The sequence below is a fragment of the Gopherus flavomarginatus genome, chromosome 6 (assembly GCF_025201925.1).
Source record: "Gopherus flavomarginatus isolate rGopFla2 chromosome 6, rGopFla2.mat.asm, whole genome shotgun sequence".
NCBI classification, from domain to species: Eukaryota; Metazoa; Chordata; order Testudines; family Testudinidae; genus Gopherus; species Gopherus flavomarginatus.
The window spans coordinates 62687138-62700634 of NC_066622.1; the positions used below are offsets into that span (position 1 = coordinate 62687138).

At 51.4% G+C, this 13497-nt stretch overlaps 2 protein-coding genes across 4 annotated transcripts in view; both read left to right on the forward strand.

The window, feature by feature from the left end:
* Window positions 1-13497, forward strand: part of DAG1 (dystroglycan 1) — a 125128-nt gene that overhangs the window by 71520 nt on the left and 40111 nt on the right. The window lies entirely within an intron of this gene.
* LOC127054269 (zinc finger and SCAN domain-containing protein 29-like) lies at window positions 2181-4128 on the forward strand. Its single transcript, XM_050960348.1, has 2 exons — window positions 2181-2817; window positions 3548-4128. The coding sequence occupies exons 1-2, from the start codon at window positions 2295-2297 to the stop codon at window positions 3613-3615; spliced, it is 591 nt and encodes a 196-aa protein (XP_050816305.1). The 5' UTR covers window positions 2181-2294; the 3' UTR covers window positions 3616-4128.

Genomic DNA, 13497 nt, shown 5'->3' on the forward strand with positions numbered 1-13497 from the left:
TGGAACTGCACCTCTCTGAGCCTTCAGCATACCTGGCTCTTGCTAATCCCCCTTCATTCTACTGCTCCCCAGTCACTGCAGGATGCTCTGTCCACGGGGCACAGTTTATCCCTCAGCTTTCACTAGTTGTCACAGAGTCACCGCGGCAATGCTCTGGAACTACTCCATGTGAAGCTGGTCAGGACTCTGGGGAAGCATGCCTCCTCTTTCTGAGCGTACGGTTTCCAGGGCAAGAAGCTTACCCAGATTCCACCGTCCTGGGTCTGACCTTGGAGCATTCAGCATCCCTTTCCACACTGTGTGCTTCCCACAGCGAGTCCACCTGGGCAGGGCTCCTGGGGAAGCCAGAAGGCCCTGCACTCTAACTCCTGCAATCAGCAGTGTCTCTCATCCAGCATGTAGAACAGAAGGTTTATTAGTTGACAGGAACACAGCATAGGACAGAACTTGTTAGCACATAAGTCAGTAACTTTCAGCCAAGTCCATCTTGGGGAGTCTTTGACCATATGGCCTGGACTCCCCCTTTTCCAGTCCCCCAAGCAGACTGCCCAACTTCCAGCGATCTGCCTCCCGGCACGCCCGTTGATCTTCCTCTCCTCTTTGTCCTGCTTCCTGGGCAAAAGTTGTAACCTGGGTGCACCCCCCTCCTGGGTCTCAGGTTACAAAGGGCACCGCCATAGCACGTGTGAAGACTGCTGGGCAACCTCACCTGCCCCAAGGGCGTCAGTAAAAATCACACACCCAATTCCCACCGCTGAAATATTGGTGCAGTACACAGGGAAACAGAGGTACACATAGTGTTAGTATAGGATAGTAAGACTCTAATGCAACATAACAAGATGAATTAAAGCCTACTTCGTCACATCATCACATAGTTGTTTTCTCCAATCAGAATGTACCTGCTAACAGCTTATCTAATTAATCTGGCAAAAAGTGTATAAATGATGCCATGTCTGTAACTTGCCAGTGTTTAGTGTTTCATTTGGTCTTCCTGCCTCAAGTTGTGTTAGGCTTCCTGTAGTCACTTAAGGTATGTCCATGCAGCAATGAAATGCCTGTGGGATGGTGCTCAGAACTCTTCCAGGACCACATTTAATACTTGTAGATTTGTCTTAGTAAACTTGCTGTCTTGCGTGCAAAACCTTAACCAAGACTCCTTTTGCTGCTCACACTGTTGCTCTTACCATAGACATAAGGTGCCTGCCAGATCTGTATTGCATGTTTCTCACCCTGAATGTGCAAGTACAGTCTTTCACCCCCTCAGGTCCTCTTGTTTCCTTTGGTCAGGTTCATACTTTACTTAGAACTAAGATTAGCAAAGTTTATGTTTGCACAGTGATCCCAGCTCTAAAACATCCCAGGGAAGTTTTGTATACAGTTCCCAGGATGCATAACTCTGGTCTGGAAATCTTAGGTACTTTGTTTACATCTGTTCCTGGAGGGCTGGACCCAGAGGAGAGCTAAAGTTATTTGTGTTGAGCCATTGCGGATGGCTTGGAGGCAGCGCTGGAGCTGATATCTGAAGGCTTGAGTTGTTCCCTTTGGGGCAAAGGTAGAAGTTTTTGAGCAGCAAACATTCCCTTCAGGGGCAGGAGAGTCCCTAGCTGTTTCAGAAGGAGTGGATTGATGTCACTAGCAGTCGTGGCTTTAGAGCGCTGTTCTGGGCTCTAGCCATGACAGCTCTGCAGAGTGGAATTTGATCCCCAGGGACAAAGCGTGGGACAAAACTTCTTCCCAAGCCGCCTTCCTGATCTGTCATTCCTTGTAGTATCTGCATCAGACACCCTCTAGAGACTATAAAGAGAGCCTAAACCTCTTCCACTCTAGGAGGAGAGTCTTCCTTCAGCTTTGCTGAGGGCTAGAACTGCTCCATTCACTAAGTGGATTGTCCTGGCTGGGGACATAGGCCATGGCTACACTGGAGAGTTGCAACGCTGGTGATGGAGTTACAGCGCTGCAACTCAGTCTGTGTCCACACTTGCAAAGCACAGCCAGTGCTGCAACTCCCTGGTTGCAGCGCTGGCTGTACACCTGGTCTGCCTCGGGTGTAGCGATTCCAGCGCTGGTGATGCAGCATTGGTCATCAAGTGTGGACACCAACAGTGCTTTTATTGGCCTCCATGGTATTAGGAGGTATTCCAGCATACCTTTTCAGCTACTCTGCTCATCGTTTCACACTCCACTGCCCTGGGCTCAGGTGACCCCCCCCCTTTAAATGCCCTGGGAATTTTAAAAATCCCCTTCCTGTTTGCTCAGCCAGGTGTGGAGTGCAATCAATCAATCAATCAGTGACCATGCCTCTACGCCCCAAACGAGCCCCAGCATGGAACACTTCAGAGCTGCAGGACCTCATCAGTGTTTGGGGTGAGGAAGCTGTGCAATCACAGCTGCGCTCCAGCCATAGAAATTATGATACCTATGGGCAGATATCAAAGTCCTTGCTGCTAAGAGGCCATGAACGGGACGGGTTGCAGTGCAGGGTAAAAGTAAAAGAGCTGCGCAGTGCCTATTGCAAAGCCCATGAGGGAAATTGCCGCTCAGGAGCTGCCCCCACGACCTGCCGTTTTTACAAGGAGCTGGATGCCATACTTGGGTGTGACCCCACTGCCAATCCGAGGAGCACGATGGAGAGTTCAGAGCAGGGAGAAGTGGGGGAGGGTGTAGAGGAAGCCGAGAGTGAGGCTGCTGGGGTGGAGGGAGACACCCCGGAGTCCCAGGAGTCATGCAGCCAGGAGCTCTTCTCAAGCCAGGAGGAGGCTAGCCAGTCGCAGCAGCTGGAACTTGTTGGTGAAGAAGAAGCAGAGGAGCGTGTTCCCGGTAAGCAGATTTTATTTTTAGGATGGAAATGTTTTGGGAGAGGAGGGTGGGGGTTACGACTGCCTGCATGCATGCCTAAATGTGGAATAGCCCATTGATTTGGTCTATCACGTCTCTGTAATCGGCCTTGGTAATCTCTTGAAAAGTTGCAGCCAGAGTGTGAGCAATGTGCTTGCGCAAGTTTATAGGGAGAGCCACCGTGGTCCTTGTCCCGGTCAGGCTAACTCGTCCGCACCACTGTGCCGCGAGGGGTGGGGGGACCATTGCTGCACACAGGGAAGCTGCATAGGGACCAGGGCGGAATCCACATTTCTGTAGAAGATCCTCCCTCTCTTGCCAGGTAACACGCAGCAGTGATATATCTGGCAGTAGAAAACCCTGTTGAGAATGTAGGGATAGTGTTCAGTGCAGGTCCTTGCTCTCTGCTTTCCCCAGTGCAGTTCCCAAAGTCCCTGCTCTCTGCTTTCCCCAGTGCAGGTCCCCAGGTCTCTGCTCTCTGCTTTCCCCAGTGCACAGAAACCCCAGTGAGCCCTCAGGCAGTTCCCCTTCCTAGGTGAAGTCGCAGCAGAAACACTCACCCCATTGCTTGCCATGCCTTCGCTGCCGTGGCCTCTCTGTGCTATGTTAGGTATGTGGGAATGATGCTACAAAAAGTCTACAAACTCCTTCACTGTGTGATAATAAACAATGTAGCCTCTGTGTATTAAATATTTCTATTTGTTTTTTTAAGTGACCTTGAATAATCCAGCACTATCACCACCTGCCCGACAGTTACAGAACTTGAGGAAAAATCCTTGAAAATCAAAAGAAGATTTGATCAAAGCAGTTATGAATCAGTACGCCAGAGAGAGTAAGAAGATGCAGGAATGGAGAGAGAAAATGCATGAGTGGAGGCAAACACAAAGCAGGAGAAAGGAATTGGCTACCAAGAAAAGCACGAAGCAGCTGATAAGCCTCCTGGCTCGCTAAACTGACTGTATGCAGTCTCTCGTTGCCATGCAGGCAGATCAGTACTGTGGTAACCCCCACCCCTCCCAAAGCTCTCTCTCTTGTTCCCCAGTATTTGCACAAAACACCTTTCTCCAGCAGCCTGTTTCTTACCACCCCCAGCTGCCCCCAACACCTGTACGATCACCTACCAGCCCTGATAACTACAACCCTTACCCTATGCACTCAACCCCCATCACGATGAAGCATATTAATCCTGAAGTGCAGCAAGCATTGAACAGCAATCCAAGCAGGACATATTCATACCTCTGAATGTACAGTCCACCACCCTACTCCCCTGCCCTTTTATGTACTGTATTTTGAATAAATGATTTCTTGGCTTATAAAACATTTTTTATTATTGAAGAAAGTGATAAATACTGTACCTCAAGGGAAAAACGGGCACAGCAAAGGCACCAAACATTACTGTTGGCTTTCAACATCAAATTGCTCCCTTAAGGCATCCCTAATCCTTGAAGCTCTTTGCTGGGCCTCTCTGGTAGCCCTGCTCTCTGGCTGTGCAAATTCAGCCTCTAGGCGTCGAACCTCGGAGGCCCATTCCTCACTGAATCTTTCACCCTTCCCTCCATAAATATTATGGAGGGTACAGCACACGGATATAACAGCGGAGATGCTGCTTTCCCCCAAATCTAGCTTCCTGTAGAAACACCTCCAGCGCGCCTTTAAACGGCCAAAAGCACACTCCACAGTCATTCTGCACCGGCTCAGCCTGTAGTTGAACCGGTCCTTGCTCCTGTCAAGCTTCCCTGTATATGGTTTCATGAGCCATGGCATTAAGGGGTAAGCGGGGTCTCCAAGGATCACAGTGGGCATTTCGACGTCCCCTACTGTGATCTTGTGGTCTGGGAAAAAAGTCCCGGCCATCAGCTTCCTGAACAGGGCACTGTTCCGAAAGATGCGTGCATCATGCACCTTTCCAGGCCGTCCTGAGTAAATGTCAGTGAAACGCCCACGGTGATCCACAAGCGCTTGGAGAACCACAGAGAAATACCCCTTGCGATTAATGTACTCTGATGCCAGGTGGGGTGGTGCCAGAATAGGAATATGTGTCCCATCTATTGCCCCTCCACAGTTAGGGAAACCCATTTGTGCAAAGCCATCCACAATGTCCTGCACGTTCCCCAGAGTCACAGTTCTTCTTAGCAGGGTGCGATTAATGGCTATGCAAACTTGCATCAACACTATTCCAATGGTCGACTTTCCCACTCCAAACTGGTTCGCCACCGATCGGTAGCTGTCTGGAGTTGCCAGCTTCCAGATTGCAATAGCCACCCGCTTCTCCACTGGCAGGGCAGCTCTCAATCTCATGTCCCTGCGCCGCAGGGTAGGGGCGAGCTCATCACACAGTCCCATGAAAGTGCCTTTTCTCATCCGAAAGTTCTGCAGCCACTGCTCGTCATCCCAGGCTTGCAGGACGATGTGATCCCACCACTCAGTGCTCATTTCCCGAGCCCAAAGGTGGCGTTCCATGGTGCTGAGCACGTCCGTTACTGCCACAAGCAATTTAGTGTCATGAGCGTCAGGCGAATCAATATCATTGTCTGACTCCTCACTGTCACTTTGGAGCTGAAGGAATAGCTCCACTGCCATGCGTGATGTGCTGGCAACATTCATCAGCAAGGTCCTCAGCAGCTTGGGCTCCATTTGTAACAGAAATCGCGCTGCAGACTCACAGTGCCGCCAAACTGCTTGGAATGTGTAGCAAAGCACCACGAGGCTTTGGAACAGGAAGCGGAAAGGCCCGCACCCTTCCATCCCCTTCCCACAAGCCACAGCGCCAAAATGGGACGAGGTGCTCTGTGGGATAGTTGCCCACAATGCACCACTCCCAGCAGCGCTGCAAATGTGGCCACACTGCAGCGCTGGTAGCTGGTCAGTGTGGCCACACTGCAGCGCTGGCCCTACACAGCTGTACGAACACAGCTGTAACTCCCAGCACTGCATAAATGTAAGTGTAGCCATACCCATAGTAACATTATCTAAACACAGATGCCTCTGTGCTTCCAGATACTCTATCTGCTTCTGACTCCTGCAAGCCCTTACTGCCAGTGCAAATAGCAGCTTCGTGCACCTAGCAATGGCTTGTCGTTGCTGCTGGCAGCCTCTTCTCCCACACTCCCCAACATTCTGGGGACACTTGGAAGAGTGCTCCTTTCAGGAGCTTCTCATAGTCTCTACTGTGGTTCTGTAATACTACAGCAGGGGTCAGCAACCTTTCAGAAGCGGTGTGCTGAGTCTTCATTTATTCACTCTAATGTAAGGTTTTGCGTGCTGGTAATACATTTTAATGTTTTTAGGAGGTCTCTCTCTATAACTCTATATATTATATAATTAAACTAGTGTTGTATTGTAAAAATAAACCAAGATTTTCCAAATGTTTAAGAAGCTTAATTTAAAAGGAAATTAAAATGTTGATCTTATGCCGCCGGCCCACTCAGCCCGCTGCTGGTCTGGGGTTCTGTTCATCTAGGCCGGCAGTGGCCTGAGTGAGGCCTGTGACCAGAACCCCGGCTGGCAAGGGTCCGGCAGCCAGAACCCCAGACCAGCAGTGGGCTGTGCGGGCCAGCAGCTGGGACCCCAGACCGGCAGTGGGCTGAGTGGCTCAGCCCACTGCCACTCAGGGGTTCCATCCGCCGGCTCTTGCCAGCTGGGATCCCGGCTGCCAGATCCACTCAGCCCGCTGCCAGTATGGGGTCCTGGCCCTCCCCACATACAGTGGGTACTTACCTTCTCCATGGTTCTGGCCATTCTCTTCTTCTCTCTGCACTGAGCTGAGAGTGGGAGTGCACTGAGCACAGGGCTGGGGGTGAATGGTCGGGCCAGGAGCTAACATGAGGGAGGGGGCTCAGGGTTGGAGCAGGAGGTTCAAGTGTGAGGCACTTACCTGGGCAGCTCCCATTTGATGCAAGGGGTGCCGGTGAGAATGTGGGGGTGGAGTGCAGAAGCTCCCATTTGGTGCTCTGGGTGGTGGTGGGGATGTGGCGAGTGACTGGGGTGTGGGGGGACTGGGGATGTGTGGGGATGCAAGTCAGGGCAGAGGGCTGGAGTCAGGGCTGGGGGCTGGGTATGTAGGGGGGTGCCAGAGTCAGGGCTAGGGTTGTTGAGGGAGAGGGGGAATGAAGGAGTCAAGCAGAGGGCTGGGTGTGTATGAAGGAGGTACGGGGCTCAGGGCAGGGACCTGGGGGGTGTGCGGGGCAGAGGGAAGGGAGTGTGTGTGTGGGGGGGGGGGGGTCAGGGCTCAGAGGAGAGGGCTAAGTGACTGCCCCCCTGCAAACTCCCAACCCCCCTTCTCCTTGTTCCCTGAATACCCCCTCCTGGGACCGCGCCCCCAACTGCTTCCCAGGACCCCACCCCATATCTAAGCCTCCCTGTTGCTTGTCCCCTGACTGCCCCGTACCTGTCCCCTGACTGCCCCGACCCTTATCCACACCCCCACCCCCAGCCATATCCCTAGGACTCCCATGCCTATCCAACCACTCCCTGCCCCCTGACAGGACCCCCAGAACTCCCGACCCATCCAACCCACCCCCGCTCCCTGCCTGCCCCACCCCATCTCCACATCCCTGCCTCCTGACACCCCCCCCAGAACTCCCGACTCATACTGCCCCCCCCGACCCTCCTTGCTCCCGGTCTCCTGACTGCCCTGACCCATATCCGTCCCCCGCCCCCTGACAGACCCCGGGACTCCCATGCCCCATCTAACCTCACCCCCACTCCCTTACTGCCCCCTCCAGAAACCCCCCGCCCCAACCACCACCCCCCCTGCAATCCCAACCCACCCTTTCCCCACCCTCTGACTGCCCCCACCCCTTACCCAACCCCCCCAGCCTTGGACCCCTTACCATGAGGCTCCACGCAGAGCCAGATATGCTGCTGCGCGGGAGTACACAGCCCCGCCACTCAGAGTGCTGCGCATGTGGCGACAGAGCTCCAGTTGAGCAGGGAGCGTCTTTTCCCTCCCTGCAGAGCCAAACACTGCCCCGTGGGAGCGCACAGGGCGGCATGGCTCCAGTGGAGGGGGGAGCATTTGTCTCCCCGCAGAGCCAAACGCTGCCCTGCGACAGCATGCAGCCATGACCCCCAAAGTGCTGCGCTCGGCCAGTGCTCCGGCCCGGGAGTGTGGACCCCGCGGCTTGCCGCGCCGGGAGAGTGGGGCCACTTGCCCACCCCATGCACACGGCTATGCTTCTGCTCCCTGCCCGAGCGGAGGGCAGAGGAGAGTGGGCTGGGCAGGATTTTTAATGGCATGCTAGAGTCCTGGCAGGCTCCAGCGTGCCATTAGAAATTGGCTTGCGTGCTGTAGGTTGCTGACCCCTGTACTACAGTAAATGCAGTCCCTGGCTCTACTGGCCAGGTAACCTGGCTCAGAAACCACCTGGTTTTGACCATAGCACAGGCGCAGCCTGAGCAGCATGCATGAAGCAGCATTTGACTCCCCAGACACCTGAAGGGTAGGATTTAGGCTACGGAGTAGTGGAGAAAGGAGCTGCAGTGTAATGATTTCCATGCCTTCTCATCTTGCGGTTGTGTCCAGGTGCTTTAGGAAAATACTTACCTGGTGAGAAGCACTAGGTGACTAGAAGAGCCATACCCTGATGTTGTGTAATTCCCAGTCAGGCCCCTTCAAAAAGCAATCATAAGTGACTTGCTATATTGTTCTTGGGTTTCTTCTCCACCAGGCCTTCATCTTCATCTCCTCTTGCCTTGCCTGGTTGCATATCCCTGGCAGCATCCTCAAGCAGCTCTCCTGCCTGTAATGCTTTGTCAAACATATTTGAGAATCTCAATAATATCTTCGTCTGTTGGTGAGTTAGTCCAATAGAAGTTATTCCCTCATCCACCCTGTGTCTCTAATATCCTGGGACCGACACGGCAATACCACCAATGTGACATCTGAAGATTTCAAATCACTTAAACGTTAACCCTTGCAGCCACGCTGAGTAGGGACCTATTAATTTTTCCCAGATGGATAAAGTGAGCAAGACCCATCACCTCTGCGTTTGTCTACACACAAACATGCTCTGGTTTAGTTAAACCAGTGCAAACTCCTGTGTGGACATTTATACTGGTTTAGAACTCGTTTACTCCCTGTAAATTGATACGGTCAAAGGAAATGGATACAAATCACATTTAAATTAATTTAAGAATGTTTCTACATGAAGCCATACCGATTTAACATCATCAGTGTAAAATAATATCTTTAAACAGGTGCAGCTGTGTAGACCCACCTTAAGTGACTTGGCCACTATTGCCTATGTGGCAAGTTTGAGTTGTTGAGAATACAACCCAGGAGTCCTGTCTCCAGTACCTTGCGCTAGATGCTAGAAATACTGCCTATAGCTTACAGTGTATGTGTAGTATTCTGCATGCCTGCCTTCTCCTGGGCACTGGGACATGAGACCATAACACTGCTGGCTCCCCAATTACTTCATGACCCTATTTGAAATTGCCCTTCCTTTTTTTTTTTTTTTTAAGAATAGTGGACTTGCACTTATCTATGTTAGAAAGGATTTGCTAGGATATGTGTACCTAGTGGAGATGTAGCTGATATTGGCAAAAGACTATAACTGCATCTACACTAGGCTTTTGCCAGCAAAGCTATAGAAGTTGGAGGGATGATTTTTTTTGTTTTGTTTTTTTTGATACTTCTAATTGGCATAGCCTTGCAGGTAAAACTGAAGTCTATACCAGTGCCCTCCACTCTGTCCACTCATAGTTTTACCACTGTGGGTGCAAGAGCCTTCTCCTGTGCTGCACACTGCATCTAGCATAGCCTTCCCGTATGTCTAGCTTATTGACTCTCTGCCTTTTTCTAAACCAGTGGTTCCCAAACTTGTTCCACCGCTTGTGCAGGGAAAGCCCCTGACGGGCCGGGCTGGTTTGTTTACCTGCTGCATCCGCAGGTTCAGCCGATTGCGGCTCCCAGTGGCCACGGTTCACTGCTCCAGGCCAAGGGACATGCTGGCAGCAACTCCCATTGGCCAGGAGCAGCGAACCGCGGCAACCGGGAGCTGCGATTGGCTGAACCTGCGGACCCGGCAGGTAAACAAACCGGCCCGGTGACTTTCATTGCACAAGCGGCAGAACAAGTTTGGGAACCACTGTTCCTGACATCACCTGAAAAATCTTCCCTTCCTTGCCTTCGCCTTTTAATTCTCTTTATTGGAAGGAAAACACCAGTGTTTTTCTATTTCAGAATTAACTTGTATCAAGCAGGTTCAGTAATGTATGAGGCATCCTTACAACAGAAAAACTTACTGGCTAGAAGTATATTTCTTGCTATGTGGGCACTGTTGATTATTTTATTTTTCACCAAGGCTTGCATGTGCCTCCAAGCCAGAAAGTCTGTATCCTTCAGTCCTAACTTTGAATTTGTGGTGTTCTTAGAGCTGTTGTGTGAATAATTCTCATACCCAAATTACTTTGTATTTTTGTATTTGAATCTCATAGTTGTTGCTGTCCACTGATGTACTTTAATGCTTGCCATCCTCTAAAAATACTATATTTAACTTTACTTTTGAAAAATGTATTTCAGTTTAACTTTTCTCTTTTGTTGCCAGACAGAACTCAGGCATGAGAAATAGAAGTTCTTTTGCACTGTCTGGCAATAGAATAGACATTCACGTTAACATAGTATTCTGAGTGCAGTGCTATGTTTAGAATGAGTTTTTCTGTGTCCTAATTTCTCTACTTCCTGCAAGTTGGCAGGGAAGTGGTGGCCTCCATGGAATAAGCTTAGTGCCCACAGTTATGAGAGGTATCTAAATATTTGTGTGTAGGGTTTGGCTTATTTATCTACCTAGACTAAGTCTGGGAGGAGAATAGCAGTGTTTTTTCATTAACTCACAGCATTTGAGGATACAGTCCCTGTGAAGACATTATACACAGCTGTGGTGTGGGAACAGCAGTAAAAGGTGATGAATCATTGTGATCAGGATTTGGAAAATGTACCCAAAGCCTCATATGTACCCAAAATGTCTCACCAAGCCAAAATACAGCAGTGCTCCAACCCATACCCCTTTTCCTTAGTCTGTGTTTGGCACGAAAGCTCCTGCTGCTTTGGCCCAAAGTTCCCAGCTGCCTTTTGGCTGACCTTTTATGCTCCCATCCCACCAGCAAAGAGCAGTGATGAATGAGGCTGTCTCTCTGCAGACTCAGGAAGACTTAACTTCAGTACACACTTGGTCCTGTTGGAAAGATTTCTTCAGCTTTCAGAGCTAGAAGCATAGGCACCAACTTACCTTCTGCCCAGTGGGTGCTTGCCTCTTCCTGCCCCGCCTTCACTCCACCCCCATTACACCCCTTCACCAAAGTCCCTGCTCCACCCTGCCTTTTCCTACCCACTTCCTGTCCCCAAGTCTCTGCCCCTGCCCTGCCTCTTTGCCTCCTCCCCTGAGCGAGCCGCGTACCCGTGCTCCTCCCCCTCCGTCCTGGAAAGTCCTAAGTGCAGCCAAACAGCTGTTAGGCAGCTGGGGGGGGGCAGGAGGGCAGGAAGTGGAGGGAGGGTGGGGGAGGAGCAGGGATGCAGTGTGCTTGGCAGGGGAAGGGAGAAGCAGGCCAGGAGAGGGGAGCTTGGCTGCTGGTGGGTGCAGAGCAAATGCAACAAGCAACCCCTTGTTGTGGTGATTTATATCCTTGCTGCTTCTTGGTTAAACCTGAGTAGAGCTGCTTCAGCCAGGCTACTGCTGTCCTTCACAGGGATGTAGAACCTAGACAGTTTGTTAGAGGTGGTTTCAGGGCCAACCTGTAAGAGTCAACTCACTCCTTGTGGAGTAAAACATCCATTTTGAGCTGCTGATTCCTTTTTATGTCTGACCACTTCTTCTGTCAGTCACACATTTGCATGAAGCTGATTCTGCTAGCACGCTGTGTGCAGAATGTTAGGCATAGAAGGTAGTGGTTTAGTGTTTGACTGGGTTTCACATAAGCAGCAAGGGGTTTCAGTAACTGCCTGTTTACCTGTCTGGGGCATGTCATTTAAGCCGGGATGGTAATTTTTCTTTCTAGATTGTTCCCAGCGGTCAGATTTTCCTGTTGTTGGTAATGGATGTGCTGGAATCCAGCAGTGTGAAATGAGTAAAGTGTGGTTTGACCATGGAAGTGACTGTGAAAATGGCACCTTGTTACTGCATATATCTTCTTAGTTTGATGCTAGGTGTGTACTTGTCAGCACTGCAGAGCCAACACAGCTGTTGAAGAGCACATTGAAATCCAGTACGGGAGGCAAATGAAGCAGGCAGAACACAGCTTGGCTTGCGGTATCCAAGCTGAGCTTGCAATGATTGGAGAACAACAAATCAGGGTTTAACTTGTAAACTCAGCCAGTTCACTCTGGTCAGTTTGGGGTGGGGGAATTCTTGAGCTCCCGGCTGCCGCTGCATTTCAAGAGTGAGTATCCATGGAACCTAACTTTTTATGGCAATGGACTCAGCTGTGATTCCACTCTGCTGATATTTGAATCCAGAGAAATGAAACAACCCAGAAGAATGCAGAGCTCAGGCCAGTAGATATTAGTGCACCTGACCCTGGAGGAGCTGCCATCCACATGGATTCCTGGTAGTCTGTGTGTGGTGTAAGACTAAGATTGTCAAGCTAAGCTGTTCTGACCATTCTAGGAAAGAGATGTCTGCCAGGGTCCTCTTGTGGAGCCCCAGAGGGTTGTTCTTCACAGACACAAAAGCTTCTCCCTTGAGCCACTGCTCTGGCCATTTCACAGGAGTTCTGGTAGCAGGCTACATGTAATGCTTTTAGCCAGCTTGTGGGGTAACTAGGAATTCTGGCACCTTCACACTTCAGCAGGACTGGCGTTAGAGTTTTTAGTGCCCTAGGCGCATGGCCAGTTTGCTGCCCCGCACGCTGGTCTCTCGGCTCCGGTGGACCTGCCGCAGTCGTGCCTGCGGAGAGGGTCTGCTGGTCTGCGGCTCTGGTGGAGCTTCCGCAGCCTTGCCTGCGGGAGGTCCACCGGAGCCCTGGGAGCAGCGGACCGCGGCAGCTCCACTAGAGCCACGGGACCAGGGGACTCTCCGCAGGCACGACTGCGGCTGGTCCACCGGAGCCGCCTACCGTCCCCCTCCCCCGGCAAAATGCCGCCCCCCAATAATCCTGGCGCCCTAGGCGATTGCCTAGGCCGCCTAAATGGAAGCGCCAGCCCTGGGCTTCAGTATAGACCTAATCCCAACTGCAGTCACGCCTCCTCTTCAGAGTAGAGACTTCAGGTCCAGTCTCCTGGGGGTGCTGTGCCTCGAGCTCAGTGACGTGAATCTGCTGACAGCTATCAGTTACTGCGGCCCGCTTATGTGAATTCTGCACCTGGGCAAATGGTTTGAGTGCAGGGCTGGAGCTGGCCTGTCACCCTCTGGGTGTTGCAGGAACAGCCATGTAGTCAGTAGCAAGGGAAGAGGCTCTTGGGGCAGCTCTGGCCTTAGCCCTGCTCTGCATGGGGGGTAGGTTGACCTAGCTTACAGAGCTCAAGGCTGTGAGAAACTTAAAGCTACCATGCTAGCTTATTGATAGGGCTGTGGGAACCACTCCCAATGCAATGTATTGATTGTACTGAGTACTGCAGCAAGGAAACTAGTCTGGTTCAGACCCCGTGTTGACAGGGCCTCGGGCTGACTCAAGCCATTCCACGGCAGTGAGCGTGCATTTATGTGGTAGCTTGTCAGCAGTTCT

What these genes read in the sequence shown, in the direction of transcription:
- LOC127054269 (XM_050960348.1), top strand. Translation starts at nt 2,295, where the DNA reads ATGCCTCTACGCCCCAAACGAGCCCCAGCATGGAACACTTCAGAGCTG. An exon ending in AGCAGAGGAGCGTGTTCCCG is followed by an intron (nt 2,818 to 3,547) that starts GTAAGCAGATTT and finishes TGTTTTTTTAAG; the next exon opens with TGACCTTGAATAATCCAGCA.